This window comes from Hippoglossus hippoglossus, chromosome 5 (genome assembly GCF_009819705.1).
Source record: "Hippoglossus hippoglossus isolate fHipHip1 chromosome 5, fHipHip1.pri, whole genome shotgun sequence".
NCBI classification, from domain to species: Eukaryota; Metazoa; Chordata; class Actinopteri; order Pleuronectiformes; family Pleuronectidae; genus Hippoglossus; species Hippoglossus hippoglossus.
This window is the reverse complement of record NC_047155.1, coordinates 3,092,630-3,107,225: the sequence shown is the minus strand read 5'-3', so window position 1 is coordinate 3,107,225 and position 14,596 is coordinate 3,092,630. Positions and strand designations below refer to the sequence as shown.

General features: G+C 44.0%; 1 protein-coding gene across 1 annotated transcript in view; it reads left to right on the top strand.

The window, feature by feature from the left end:
* Window positions 1-13,180, top strand: part of rims4 (regulating synaptic membrane exocytosis 4) — a 37,139-nt gene extending 23,959 nt beyond the window's left edge. Inside the window, exons 3-6 of the mRNA XM_034584738.1 lie at window positions 2,647-2,759; window positions 5,066-5,167; window positions 8,981-9,120; window positions 12,587-13,180. Coding sequence (XP_034440629.1) covers window positions 2,647-2,759; window positions 5,066-5,167; window positions 8,981-9,120; window positions 12,587-12,805 — 574 coding nt within the window. The 3' untranslated portion in view covers window positions 12,806-13,180. The remainder of the gene's footprint in view (window positions 1-2,646; window positions 2,760-5,065; window positions 5,168-8,980; window positions 9,121-12,586) is intronic.
* The last annotated feature ends 1,416 nt before the right edge of the window (window positions 13,181-14,596 follow it).

Here is a 14,596-nt window from a genome sequence, read left to right as displayed (position 1 = left end):
TTGTCCTTTTCGTCCGAAGTTCTCAAAAGATGTGCACAAATCCGCAGAGTATGCACAGAAGGCTTCGTCTGTTCATCTAACGTTGAGCATAAATGAGCCTCTATAGGAGCAGATCCTGACAAGATGTATGATTTCATTCTATTGTAAATGATATAATGCAAAAATACTGGATACGATCTATAAGCCGGAGGCAAACTTGTCACTAGTTTCTGATGAATGTAGTAAACATGAAGCCATGAAGTCTTGTGTTGGTTACACATATTTAATCCTGGCATTGTTTTACAGTTATGAAAACTGATGCATGTTTATAAATCCACTCTCACAAAGCTGACGTCTATTTTTCATTGGTCCAGATCCTCCAAACATCCAAACCGCTCCATATTTGCCTCTAACTAATCCAGTAAAAAAAGTTTCTTCCCTACATTCATTTGTAAAAACTTGATGACAAGTGATTATAAAGAGTTTTGTCTTTCTGAGCTGCAGCAGCGACGGTGAATAATGTATTTATCCAGTGTGCGACCTGCCTCCAGCACAGTTTACATCCAGCATCATCTTTCTGGGAAACAGCAGCATAATCCCCAGATGTGCTTCACACACAAACACTATAATCTAAAGCTCAGGATTTTATCACCCAGTAATACCCACTCCTCGGCTAATGTCGCCTGAATTATTGCATGTCACCGCACTCCTGCACACACACACACACACACAGACACACACACACAAAGGTTTTTATCTTATTACAATCTCTCAGGATTTAACATGTAAATGTAGTAATTGCATGCACTTTAACTTACTTATCACAGCACATACTGCACGTGCATGAAGTGAACACATACACATAAGAATACGAACATGCAACACACAAAATATGTGATTCTCAGAAAGATACCGTCGTCCATTGGTGTGTGAGCTGCCGTTTTGAAGCCCTTGAGTTTGGACCAGCGCCATCTTGTTTTTTTTTAAACCAGAGGTTACCATATTTGGAGGAGTGGTGTGGGTGGAGCCTGTACTCATTGGACGATACTGGCTGTCAATCACAGGCGGTGTCCACGCCCACTTGCATACTGTGCTTTATCGTCTATTTTAAAACGAACATCCTCGTCGTTGACAACAAACAATCCTGCTGCTTCTGTTTCTTTTGTCTTTCTGATGTTGTCTATCAGACAAATTTGATTTTACACTGAAAACTAATTAACTAATTATTAACTAAGAGATTGAGACATAAACTCCTTCGGAACTCCTACTTATTGACGTTATGAATCAAGTGAGAAGTAGAGTCATGTTCTCATAGACTTCTATAGACACTGACTTCTAAAACCAGTGGAGTCGCCCACTGCTGGTCATCTGAGAGAATGCAGGTTTCAGGCACTTCGCATTGGCTTCACTTTCTACATCTAAGTGACCACATAAAAACACAAAGCCTGAGATGTTTAACGAGACTTCAGCAGTATGAGGGAATATTAATTATTGAAAATGACCTGTGATAATTTAATGTTTGCTGATGTCTGCACGAAGGACTAATGTTTGCTAAGTGATATTTTGTGTTAATCACACAGGAAGGAGCTGCCTTGTAAATTATTTTGTAATCTCTGCTGAGCTGCTCATTCTGAGGTTAATATTAAATGTCGGCCCGCGAGACTTTGTTTTCTGGAACAATCCAGTAAATATTTAAACTCCCCCTTTCCCGTCATTTAATATTGAAGACAGAGCTACTGTATGAAGTGAGGTTGTCGTCATGGTAAAGGAACTGTTGAGTTTAAATAATAATACACCTGTTTCCTTAAATGTGCAACGCTCCAATCAGAGCAGCGTAAAATAAAACCCAAATGTGACATGAAAGGATGAACGAGGCAGAGAAAGGTTAAAGAGACGGAGAGGAGGAGACATGAGGGATTCTCGTGAGGAGAGAAAGAGGAAAATGAGAGATTGATGAGAACCCGGGAGAGAGAGTGTGAGGAGGACATGACTCGCTGATCTGCTCCGGTCTTTATCTGCTCAGCCCCGACCACAATCAATCATGTACAGCTACTGAAATAATAAACAAATACACCAGAGTAACATTTATACATTTCAGTAGTTCTGGGACGTCAGCATGTCTGGATAAGGATGCCACCGCGACCGCCATGACGTTATTAATCCAAGTTAAAATCCACAACCTTTAAAGCAGAAAACTGATCACAAACAGTTACTGGTCACTCGTCCCCGGTCTGATGCATGATGGGAATCAAAGAGTGATGCTACACACCAGCATCATCACATATAAGGGAGGATTTGTCCTTTAACTGCTGTGAAACACACTACACAGTTGTAGTATACCTGGCAGTCTGCCACTAAAGCACTCTGAGCTGATTCCTTTGCACACACGCAAACACAAGCAGATGCAAACACACACAAACACGCAGACACACACAAATACACGCAAACACACAAACACACACAAGTGAAGCACACAGGGGGTCAAACAGGCTGAGTTTAGTTGATCTCAGTCTCTTTGTCTCTTCCTGTTTCCTCCTGACTTCTTCTTGTTTTCTGTCGTCGTCCTCTGTCCCTGAGTCACTGTCTCTGTCTGACTGAAGACCTGCGAGTCCCGGTCACGTGTTTAACCATCCGTCTCTTTGTCTCTTTGTCCCTTTGTCTCTGCAGCCTGAACTACAGCGGCATGTGTCTGGCATCTGATGCTCAGTTCAGTGACTTCCTGGACGGGATGGGACCCGCCCAGTTCGTTGGGCGACAGACGCTGGCGACGACCTCCATGGGTGAGAGAGGACGTTCCTGTTCTCTCCTCAACAGAGAGAAGCTATATGTTCAAGTCCAACAGTCAGACCCTCATCTATTTCTTATAATTGCTGTATATCTATAGACTCAAAAGTTTGATTACTAGTGCAGTACCCATTCTAAACCGTTGATTGGAGGCTTTAAATTATCCGTAGGTGTGAATGTGAGCCGTGATAATCTCGTGTCTCTGTATGTCGGCCCCGTGACACACTGGTGATCTGTCTTGGGTGTAACTCGCCTCTCGCCATGTCAGCTAGGATCGGCTGCAGCTCCCCCTGCGACCCTCACGGGATAAACGGTATCGATTAAAGATGGATGGATGGAAGGTTTATAGAGAAGCACAATGTTGGATCTGTGTCTAAAAGACTTCCACACTCTTGGGTGATGAGCAAACGTTAAGAAAATGAAATGTTCAAGTTATTACGACCAACAGAAACACGTTCCACACGTTAATGAAGTAAACAGGAGATGTGATGTCACCTCCAGTGCTCGTGAGGAGCCGTGAGATCGACAGATAAATACTATATTGATCCCGAGGGAAATTAAGGGATCTGCTGTAGCTCTAATGACACATCGGTGGGACTCTTGTTCTCGCTTGGACTCGTGGATTCGCTGCTTTGTACCGGATGCAGCCGTGTTTGAGACGTGAAGTCATCGAGAATGTGATTGTGATTGACGGAGCCACTTATGTCGATGAGTTCGAGCCGCGGCTGCTGCAGAGCGCCGGCTGCCTGTTTTTTCTCTAAATGTATTAATATTGAATGTGTCACATGTCTGAACGGCACCAAATGCACAGCACACCTGCCAAGTTTGAAGTAGATTGTATGATTGGTTTCTGGGAAAAGAAAATTGCAAACATGAACTCCAGAAAAGGTGTGGACCCAATTTTCCAGACATTTCCTGGATTTGTGGAGTTTGACATATTATCGCCAAAAGGTCTTGAATCTTTATTGGCGTCTTCTACGTGTGTTAGAGCCGTGAGTCGGAACCCGTCCAGTCAAATGTTGATATGATATTCAGGGTGAGGTTCAGCTGCTCTCAACATGTGTGACACCTCGTTTCCATCCTGACACGTTTGTAGTCTTCTAGTTTCGCGTCTGTCAGTTGATAGAAAATTCATCAACACGTCCACTCGCTCAATTTTCTGTACATTTTCCTGCTGCGTTCTCACGTGGACTCACTCAGACATTTTTCGGGTTTGATTTACGAGAGAAACCCACACATGCAGACAGAGACTCCTCCCCTCTCTTATTCATGTCTGAGCTACAATACAATATTAAGTTTTGAGGGTCAACACAGCTACATTAAAAGTCCCTGAAACCGGCAGCGAGAAGAACAATCACCTTAATTCTTCATAAAACTGAACCAGTTGACTTCTCCTTTCACAAAAAAGTGCCTCATAAATCTGAGCCGTGTCCTGCTGCAGTTCCTCCTCATCGTCTCCTGCATTTATTAATTTCCAGGTTATATTTACTGGATATATGCAGCCGTGATTTACTGTAAGTGGGTCAGGTTCCTCTCTGGCAGTCAGACTCTGTCCTTGGCCCGACAACAGTGACACTGACTGGACCGGCTCCGCTCCAAACCTGCTGTCCACTCCAGCGTTATATAATGTCGCAGAACCCAGAATAACTTGGCCGTCATCCGCGCTCCGTCGCTTTCAAAAGAATGCGTTTGTCATTTTGGGAACATTTCGCTGAAACTGTGACTTTCAGTGGGTGGACTGAAGAAAAGTTTGGTTTCACAATGATCCATTTCACGCCAGAGGACACGTTAGCGAACACTTTGTTGCTGAAGCATCGAGCGGACACAGAGAAATGTTCATTTAGTCGAGTTTCAGCTCCATCGACTCTTTTAGTTTCACGTCACCTGCTTGAAGACGGCGGAGGTGCAGCCGAATCAAAACAATGAGCTAAAAGAGAGTATTGTAAAAGTGGATGTTTCCTAATGTCACTCAGGGAGGTTTAAGTCCAGAGATTCACTTGTGTTTACTGCACCGATGGAAAAGAAAGAGCAAAATATTCAATCTGGAACAGCTCAAGATGGAGCAACATCTTTTATTTTGTTCCCTAAATATCCTTACACACTTAATATAAATGATTTTTCCTTCTGGGTTTACTGGACACCCTAATTTACAAAACAAATACATATTTTTCATCGCTGTGTATTGATGTTAGACTTTGCACTGACACCTCACTAATAAAACTGATTTAAAAGGTACTTACTTGGAATGAAACACACATTGACCTCCTCTGTTCTCACTCGACCTGTGTTCTCATCCGTCCAGGCGATGTAGAGATCGGCCTGATGGAGAGGAACGGAGGTCTGGAGGTGGAGGTCGTCCAGGCCAGAGGACTCACCATGAAACCGGGCTCGAAGGGACCTCCAGGTGAGTCTGACCCAGCTGGACCACAAGGGTCAAAGGTGTCTCTCCACGAAAAACGCTGCTTTGCTGATAAATGCATCACGAGCCCGCTACACACACACACACACACACACACACACACAAACAGTTTCAACTTTTTCAATTATTATTATTATTATTATGTCATCAATATCACATCACATCATCATATCAAGACATTTGTTTGAGAAATTGTCATAATTATCGCTGCAGTTATTGAGCTGTGGCCAAAACCAGTTTCAGACCAAATTCTATAAAACTCTTACGTCCATAAATAGATCTTTTTTTAAATCAATGTAGTTATAAATGTGATATTAAAACCAGCATTAGTGAATTTCATCAAAGTACAGTCACATAAATTTGCTAACATTTAATAATATCAAAAACCAGGTTTACAAAATATTTCACTGATGTAAAAACAGAAATTACCTGCAGTGCAAATACAAATGTGAACAAGTTAACGAAAGACAATGGATCAAATAAGACAATAAAACCGATAAACGCCTGGTTAAAAGTATATAATAATAAAAAAATAATAGAAGTGTGTCCATTATGTCTTTGAACAGACTTTCTATTGTGCTGATGTTTGTATATTTGTATATTCTACTGTATTTGCGATTGTGTAACAACAACAACAACAACTAAAAACTCAGATTGTTGCATAATATTAAAACCAGCCATTGATCCTAATTACATAAGAACAAAACAGCATCAGCAAGCAAAAACTATATCTGGTGAAAACTATGTTAGAGAGATGGAAGGGGGGGGGGGGGGGGTAAACAGAGTAAAGTACAAACATGAGGGAAGAGAGAAGAGAAACGAACGTATTTAATGTGAAATGAAAGAAAGAACACATGATGAAAACAAAAGACGAAGAGAAGAACAGAGAAACTCCAGGTAACACGAAGACCAAGAAGAACCTTGATCCAGATTTTAATGTGGCAGAGTTTAATCTTTAATCAGAATCAGAATCAGAATTCTTTTTATTGCCAAGTATATTTACATATACAGGAAATTGCCTTGGTGTGGTTGGTGCCTTTGGACATAACAACAAATCGGACATAAAACAACAATATATACAGAAAAAACAATAGGCACGTGCGGTGCTAAGGTGCAGTGATTGGTTCCGGATAGTGCCAACAATATATAAGTTATAAGTTATGTGCGGGGGGGGGGGGGCAGAGTCAGTGTGATGCAGGGGGCTTGTTTGTGAGCCCCACTGCCATGGGGAAAAAACTGTTCAGGTGGCGCGAGGTTTTGGTCTTGATGGCCCGGAACCTTTTTCCAGATGGGAGTCTCTGGAATAGGTGGTGGCCGGGATGGGAAGGATCAGCAATGATCTTGCCTGCTCTCTTCCTGGTCCTGGAGTGGAACAGGTGTAGGAGAGCCGGCAGGTCACAGCCGATGACCTTCTCAGCTGACCGAATGATCCGCTGCAGTCTGCCCTTGTCCTTGGCAGTGGAGGCAGCGAACCAGACGGTGATTGATGAGGTGAGGATGGACTCAATGATGGCCGTGTAGAACTCGACCATCACTTTCTGCGGCATGTTGAATTTCTTCAGTTGCCGCAGGAAGAACATCCTCTGCTGGGCCTTCTTGGTGATGGTGGTGATGTTCTCAGCCCACCTCAGGTCCTGTGCAATTATGGTCCCCAGGAATCTGAAAGACTCCACTGTTTTAACTGGGGAGTCGCACATGGTGAGGGGGGCGGTTTGGGCTGGGCTCCTCCTGAAGTCTGCTATCATCTCTACAGTTTTTGAAGCGTTCAGCTCCAGGAAGTTCTGGCTGCACCAGGAAGCCAGGCTGTCAACTTCCTCTCTGTAGGCGGCCTCGTCCCCATTGGAGATTAATCCAATTAGGGTTGTGTCGTCTGCAAACTTCAGGAGTTTGACAGAGGGGTGGCTGGAGATGCAGTTGTTGGTGTAGAGGGAGAAGAGTAGAGGGGAGAGCACACAACCTTGTGGGGCTCCAGTGCTGATGGTCCGGGGCTCAGAGACAAGCTTGCCCAGCCTCACGCGCTGCTTCCTGTCTGTCAGGAAGTCAGTGATCCACCTGCAGGTGGGCTCAGGCACGCTCAGCTGTGTCAACTTGTCTCGGAGAAGAGCTGGGGCGATAGTGTTGAATGCGGAGCTGAAGTCCACAAACAGGATCCTGGCGTAGGTGCCGGGGGAGTCAAGGTGCTGGAGGATGAAGTGGAGTCCCATGTTGACTGCGTCATCTACAGACCTGTTGGCTCTGTAGGCAAACTGCAGTGGGTCGAGGAGGTGGTTGGTTATGGCCTTGAGGTGGGTCAGCACGAGGCGCTCAAAGGTCTTCATTACTACAGAGGTCAGGGCGACTGGTCTGTAGTCATTAAGGTCTGTGATCCTCTGCTTTTTGGGAACGGGGATGATGGTGGATGTTTTGAGGCAGGCAGGTACCACGCATTCAGCCAGTGAGGTGTTGAAGATGTCTGTGAACACTGGAGACAGCTGGTCCGCACAGTACCTGAGTGTGGAGGGGGAGACAGCGTCTGGTCCAGCTGCCTTGCGGGGGTTCAGTCTCTTCAGTAGTTTGTTGACATCTCTCTCCTGAATGGAGAGAGGTGTGATGGGGGGGAGGGGGCAGTCTGGGACCATTTTGTGGGGGGGGGGGGGGGGGGGAGTGTCTTTGTCCAGGCTGGGAAGAAGAGGTGTGATAGCTGTGGGGGGGGGTTCAGAATGTGGGGTAGGGTTAGAACTGGTCCATTGTCTGTCGAATCTGCAGTAGAACTCATTCAGGTCGTTTGCAAGTTGAAGGTCTTCCACAGAGTGGGGGGATTTGGTTTTGCAGCCGGTGATCACCCGAAGGCCTTTCCAATCTTTAATCTTCTTATGCAACGTGCAGCACAAAAAGCCTTGCAGTGCATGTGTGTGTTTGTACTGTACTATAATTAGTAAGCTGTATTTTCTTCTTCACAGCTGTTTAATGAGTGCGTGGTGCAGGAACACAGTGGAAATCAAAAAACACTCAGTGGACAGCTGATGAATCAATGTCGTGAAAAATGACGGAGCAGTGATTTATTTCAGGTTAATAAAAACCCTTTGTAGAGATCGTCTCCTCGAGGGGAAGAATCTGCTGCTGACAACAGTTGCTCGTGGGCGGACGTCTAGATTTCAGGGAAGCTAATGATCGGTTCTTTTGCGATTCATTTTTCTTAAACCACTAATTTCCTCTACTTTCCTCTGGGAGACATTTTAGACTTTACATTTCCATACGTCTATTTTGGGCTGTTGGCCGTGTGAGCTGATTTAAAATCACAGCCGGCAAATGATAGAATACAAAATCGAAAATAATCAAAATCAATACGGAATAACAGTATAATAATACGGCAAATGGAAAAAGAAAAGGATAAAGGAACCATAGCTAATAGCAAAAAAAACTAGAAATATTGCACCATGGTTTTATGCCTCCAACAACCAGGGCAGTTTCTGTCTATTTACGGTTATTTTTTCAAATACCTATAAGCTCACCGTGACTTTTGGTCTCTTAAATCTTTGTGTCAATGGATACGAAGAAATTCTTCCAAGGCAGTTTTGAGATATCACCTTCAAGAGGCCAAAAACACACAAACAGGTCACAGTGACCTTGACCTTTGACCTCTGATGATGTAATTCTACGGGGATTTTGGGCCAAATCTGGGCCAAAGTAATTTTGCTATGTGGGATACAAACAGAATTTCCAGGAGAAGTTTAAACCCTGAATCTGAATTCTGTGCAGCCGGTTTGAAAAAGAGCTGCAGAGTCCTGACTTGAGCTTTTCTGTCATGTGCGGTTCCAGCGGCCTACATCAAAGTTTACCTCCTGGAGAACGGCAGCTGCGTGGCCAAGAAGAAGACCAAGTCGGTGAGGAAGAGTCTGGACCCTCTCTACAACCAGGTCCTGGTCTTCTCCGAGAGCCCACAGGGGAAAGTGGTGCAGGTAGAGACGCAACATTCAACACCACAGTTTCACAAAACATAACACAACACACGCTGACACACAATGAAACTCGTTCTCCGTCAGTTGAGACAAGGTTTGTTTCAGAAAACTGAAATAAATGTGTTTTAAAAGATGGGAATACATTTGCTTTGTTCACCTTCTTAGTTTATGGTGGTAGCAGGCTAACGTTTGACTGAAAATAAAGATGGACGACATGACAGCTCCTTAAAAGTGAAGCCAAATACTCTTGATTGCCCCCTTGTGGCTGTCTGCGGTATAGGTCATAAACCCCACCTCCTCCATGTTAGCAGATGAGACATGGACCAAACGTAATGTTTCTGTAATATGTTTTCTGTCATTTTAGGTTGTTCTTATCACGTGTTCATGTTTCTGATAAGTTTGGTTTTAATTTCTTATTTGATGACGTAAAAACAGAGTGAAACGTCATGATTGACAGCTGAGACTGACTCGCGATTGGGCGAGTGCGTGTATCGGTGGGACCTCGATACCGTGGCGCCAAATAATTTCACCAGCACAAGATGGCCGCTGGCACAAAAGGAAATGACCAACAAAGTGAATTAGGTTAGAAATAAGAAAATGAGCGTAATATAACATCACAGAGAAAACTGATGATGCCGATCATTTACCGATGGTTTACCGATCATTTACCGATGGTTTACCGATCGTTTACCGAACTCAAACCAACGCCTCTGGATCCTCGCTGTGAAAAGATTCCTCCAGGATCGTGTGTCTCCTGCCGACGGCAGAACGCAGCCGGAGAGTTTAACATTCACAGCGAGGCTCTGACCCGAGGGACCGACAGACGGTTTGAGCTGATTTCCAGACTTCAGCTGCTCTCACGATCTGAAATGTCACAAAAGGATGAGGACGATGATGAGAGAGGGTTTTCTTTTTTTTTTATCTCAGCCGATTCTGAGCTCTCCCACTTCTCTCCTTCCTTTAAACTGCTTTACATTCTTTACCTTTTTCCCTTTATTCTCTTTTCCTTTCTTTTCAGCTGGGGTATTATTTTTTATACATTTTTTTAATCAACTATTTCAATGTGTTTTCTTCCTTATCATTCTGTTCCACTGCTGTTTCATTTCCACACGACGCGTGTGTTTTAAGCTGTGTTTCCTCGCTGGGTGCAGAGGCCTCTGCCTCAGGCGGCTCCACTGATCCTTTCTCTGTGTAATTAGCCACTAAACGCCTCCCTCTTAATTATCCGCTGTCTCTGTCCTCTGAGTTTCATCAAACTCATTCACGCTGCATAATGAAAATCGCTGAAATCAGCAGCGCTTTTCAATTTGTCACTTCCTGATTTTGCAGAGAGCCGAGAAAGTTCATTCAAAATCTTTCCTTAACTCCCACACACGTCACTGCACGTGATGTTTGACACGTGTTAATCAAAACGTCACCATGTATTCATCTTATATTCGAGTATTAACTTTAGTTGTTGGTGGTCGTTGATCAACAGATTAAATAATGGAAATAGATCAGAGTTAGCTGAACAGGCTAATTATCACCTGTTATAAGTAATAAACTCAACTTAAAAGAAATATCTATGGATAATAAATGTTGAGCGTCTGCCATCATCACCAAAAGCTCTTGAAACTCGTTATTAACACGCCCACTCGCACACTGTGGATGTTCTTGCTGTATTCTCACACTGCACTTGATAAAACACAATAGAAATCACAGCAGATTAATAGTGACAGAGGTCGGAGCTGTGGGTTTTTAAAAGGCGTCGGGGAAAAAAGCCTTAAAACAGCCCGAGGACGCTCGGCTGCTGTCGCTGAGTAATTAGCTGCTAAACACCTCCTTTCTAATTATCAGCTGTCTTCTCCTCCGCTCTGCTCTCCATCTTCTCATTTCCTCTCCCTTATCTCCGACTGGAGGAAGTTTCATTGTGTTCTCCACGTGTGTTCGGTCGGTGTTTTCTGGTTTGTCCATGTAAAACTACAGACTTCATTTACATAGAATAAAAGACATTGTTGCTAAAAAAGAAGATTTGAATTTAAGCAATAAAAAGTGAACCAACAATAGATCTAGGTTTTAGTGTATTTCTATAAAAACGTGTCACTTTTATCTCTCTTTTCTCGTTCTTAATAATTCTGTCTTGTTTATGCAGCGATAGAGTCGTGTCAAGTATTTGATGGAGACTCGTCGTGTTATACCTTCAAATGACCACTGTCACTGTATCTAGAATATCATCGTACTCGCTAACATTAAGATTCATCATCGTAGAACAAAGTCACTTAAAACAGTTTTTATATTATGTTTCTTGCTGCTGCCATGGTAACATTATGTCGCACCATCCTTCACTTCAACGTCCACGAAAAAAAAAGGCTTAAAGTGTTGTAAACCTCCGTAAATTGTTTCAGTGTCATGTGTAAAGTTGTTTCTGTGAACGATTCTCAAAAACGCTGCAACCGGCGTCACCGCTCTGCACCGTTACTGTGTGTTTTCAAAGGATGTCCACTCAATGTTTCCTCGAATCCGTCACTCGTCTGTACTTATCCTCACTTCAATGCATCACGCGGTTTTTCAAAATAAATCAGGTTTTGTCTGCCGTACGTATTTTTAACTTTGTTCTAATTCCCAGAGAGTAGAACTGTCTTTTTCATCTTCCACCCGTTTCTCGTCCCTCTCTCTCTTTGTCTCTCCTCAGTCGTAGTGGTTGAGGTCAGGGCCTTGTTCGGATTGAGCTGATCGCAGGCCGACAGAAAGAGAGAAAGATTCTCCCTCTTTAGAGATGGAGGGAATAGATTGAAGCAGATTTGGCCTCTGAGTCCCTGTGGAAATCACAGACACACAGACGCACACACAGACACACAACGGCCAGAGAAATTGGCATGCTGGCATGCACGGACACACAAGGCCGCCACGTGAGAGGACTGATATTGATTATTTTGTCCACTGGTTGACAAGATGTGGGGACGTCTCTGTTTCAGCCCCGATGTGATCAGGGTGTCAGGAGACAGAGGACAGCTAACGTACAGACTCACACAGGTTTCCAGGCACATATCAGCATTATAACGCGCACACACACACACACACACACACACACACACACACACAATCCCTCTTCATTCACCGACTGACATCTCTGCTCTGTGCTGAGATCCTCTCCTGCTTCAGAACAGATTAAAAACCATCTGGATTATAGTAATTATCATCTAAACCTCGTCAGTTCATCAGTTTGTTCATCACCCACTGACGGTTTTATGTGTTAGATTTACGGACCTTGTCGTGTTCATGTAAATCCTTTGTAAAAAAAACTGAATTCTGATGAGTAGCAGACTGAGCTTTGCTGATTTGAACAGTATATTCTGGATAATGTGATATTTATACAGGTATACTAAAGGTATAATGATGGTATTTATTATAAACACTGCAGGTTTAATGCTTTTATGTATCTGTGCGACATGGAAATGAACCTTTGTCTTGGGACTTTCTCTTGTAGGTGATCGTTTGGGGAAACTACGGACGAATGGACCGCAAATGCTTCATGGGTGTAGCTCGAATTCTATTGGAGGAGCTGGACCTGAGCACGATGGTGATTGGCTGGTACAAGCTCTTCCCTACCTCCTCCATGGTGGACCCAACAATGGCGCCACTTATTCGCCACTCGTCCCAGATGTCCCTGGAGAGCACCATCGGGCCGTGTTGCGAGCGATCCTAAGACTCACGCAGAGATGTTTAATTTTTGTTGTTTGCGAGATGCTCTTGCTGTTTGGACACGTTTTTTATACAGCCTGTAGACCTGCGCCAGGGTCGACCAGGGGGGACTGCCCCTGGAGTGGGAGGTTGTTCAGTATCTTACACAACGGCACTCCGACAAGTCCAACCACACCAGGGAATGAATCACTCCCCTCATCTGGAAATTATTTTACAAATCAGTAGGTAATCCTGGCGCTCACTGGAAATGCGCTGTATTTCTTTTGATATTGTATCAGACTGTTTTCCAGAGACTCGTGGGAGGCACATTTCTTTTGTTGTTGCAACAGATCGCCCCTCAGACTTACGAGAACTTTTTGCTCTCCTCGGATCTCTTTGACGAAAAAAACAAAAAAACACTACTTAATGAGAAAACTTCAAAGGACGGCTCAGTTGCCGACATTGATCACATCCTGTTGGGACCACGATACACTGCGGGCTCGGCTTTGCTTCAGCTACGCGCCTTCTTCACAGCTACCTTTGATTCTCACTCCCAGGACTGCTTGTTGTCTTTCAGTGTCCTCATTAAGGGGATGGGTGGCCCCTGAGTGTTTTCTGTCCATCCACCAGTCTGGGAAGAGTGGGAGACTGTCCCCAGATAGTTTGAGACACCCAGCCTCCCAGTTTGCAGGAGCATGGGGTCAACCGGTTGTACGTGAATGCATCTGTGCGCCGCAGGACTAAAGAAGACTTCCAGAGACTCATTTGTTGTAACCAATCGAGACATCTTGGTTTCGAACACATTGACTTGAGCAGTTTTCGTATGTTCTCTGTCACACATTTGGCCCCTTCGGTGTTCTGCAGGTTTTCTATCCTCCCAGTTTGTTAGCACTGTAGTAAAAATGCGTTTTACCTGCACTGCCAGCTGTTCAATTGGTTCCTGGGTGGAACTATTCAGCTCACAAGCAAGTTCTGGGTTCCCAAAGACCATGTGCCATAATGCTCGAAGGGCCTGTACATTTTCATTGCAGTCGATGAAGACATTAGCTGATTTAACTGATTACAGTCGTTTTGGGGGGCAGGGCACTTTTAAAGGCTCAACATTAGATATGGAACCGAATGGAGCCGTCTAACGAACACAGAAGAAACAGACTAAACAGAGAAGTACCACCAGAAAAACATACGGTTGTGACGTTTACATTGTTTAAGATGGATTCATCTCTTGTCCTACGTCAATGCATCAGCAATGAGCCTTAAGTCAAATCAGTAAGTGTTATGTTTGGTAGGAATGAAAATGAAAATTGTGATTCAAGGCCCTAGTTTACCTGGTGGTTCGTCAAATTTGAAATCTGATGGTTTGAACCACTTCAGCAGGTGATTCTGTTTGAGCCAAAAGGGATTAATTGAAATTCGTATAAATATAAAAGACCCAGAACCTTTTTTCTCACATGTGCATTGGTGCATATCAACGGAAGCCCAACGTGGAAACACTGTAAGTTCAAACATCTGGTGTTACATCTGGATTCTGTCTGAATCTTCTGCATTTAATATAGTATTTGACGGAAATTACAATTCTAAGATCTTACCACAGAAATGTGTGACTATCTCGTCTTTAAACAGTCTTGAACCAGCCAGGTTTCAATGGGCTCTGAACTCCACTTGGTTGTGCAGGTTACATCAAATGCAGGGGGCAGTATTGTTCCCATGTAGCAGCACTGACACGTGACATCACAGTTGCTTCCAAAAGCATGGGGGTGGGGGGGGGGGGGGGGGAGTAGTGGCTTGTGGCTGACAGTGTAGGGCTGAAAACTTGCTG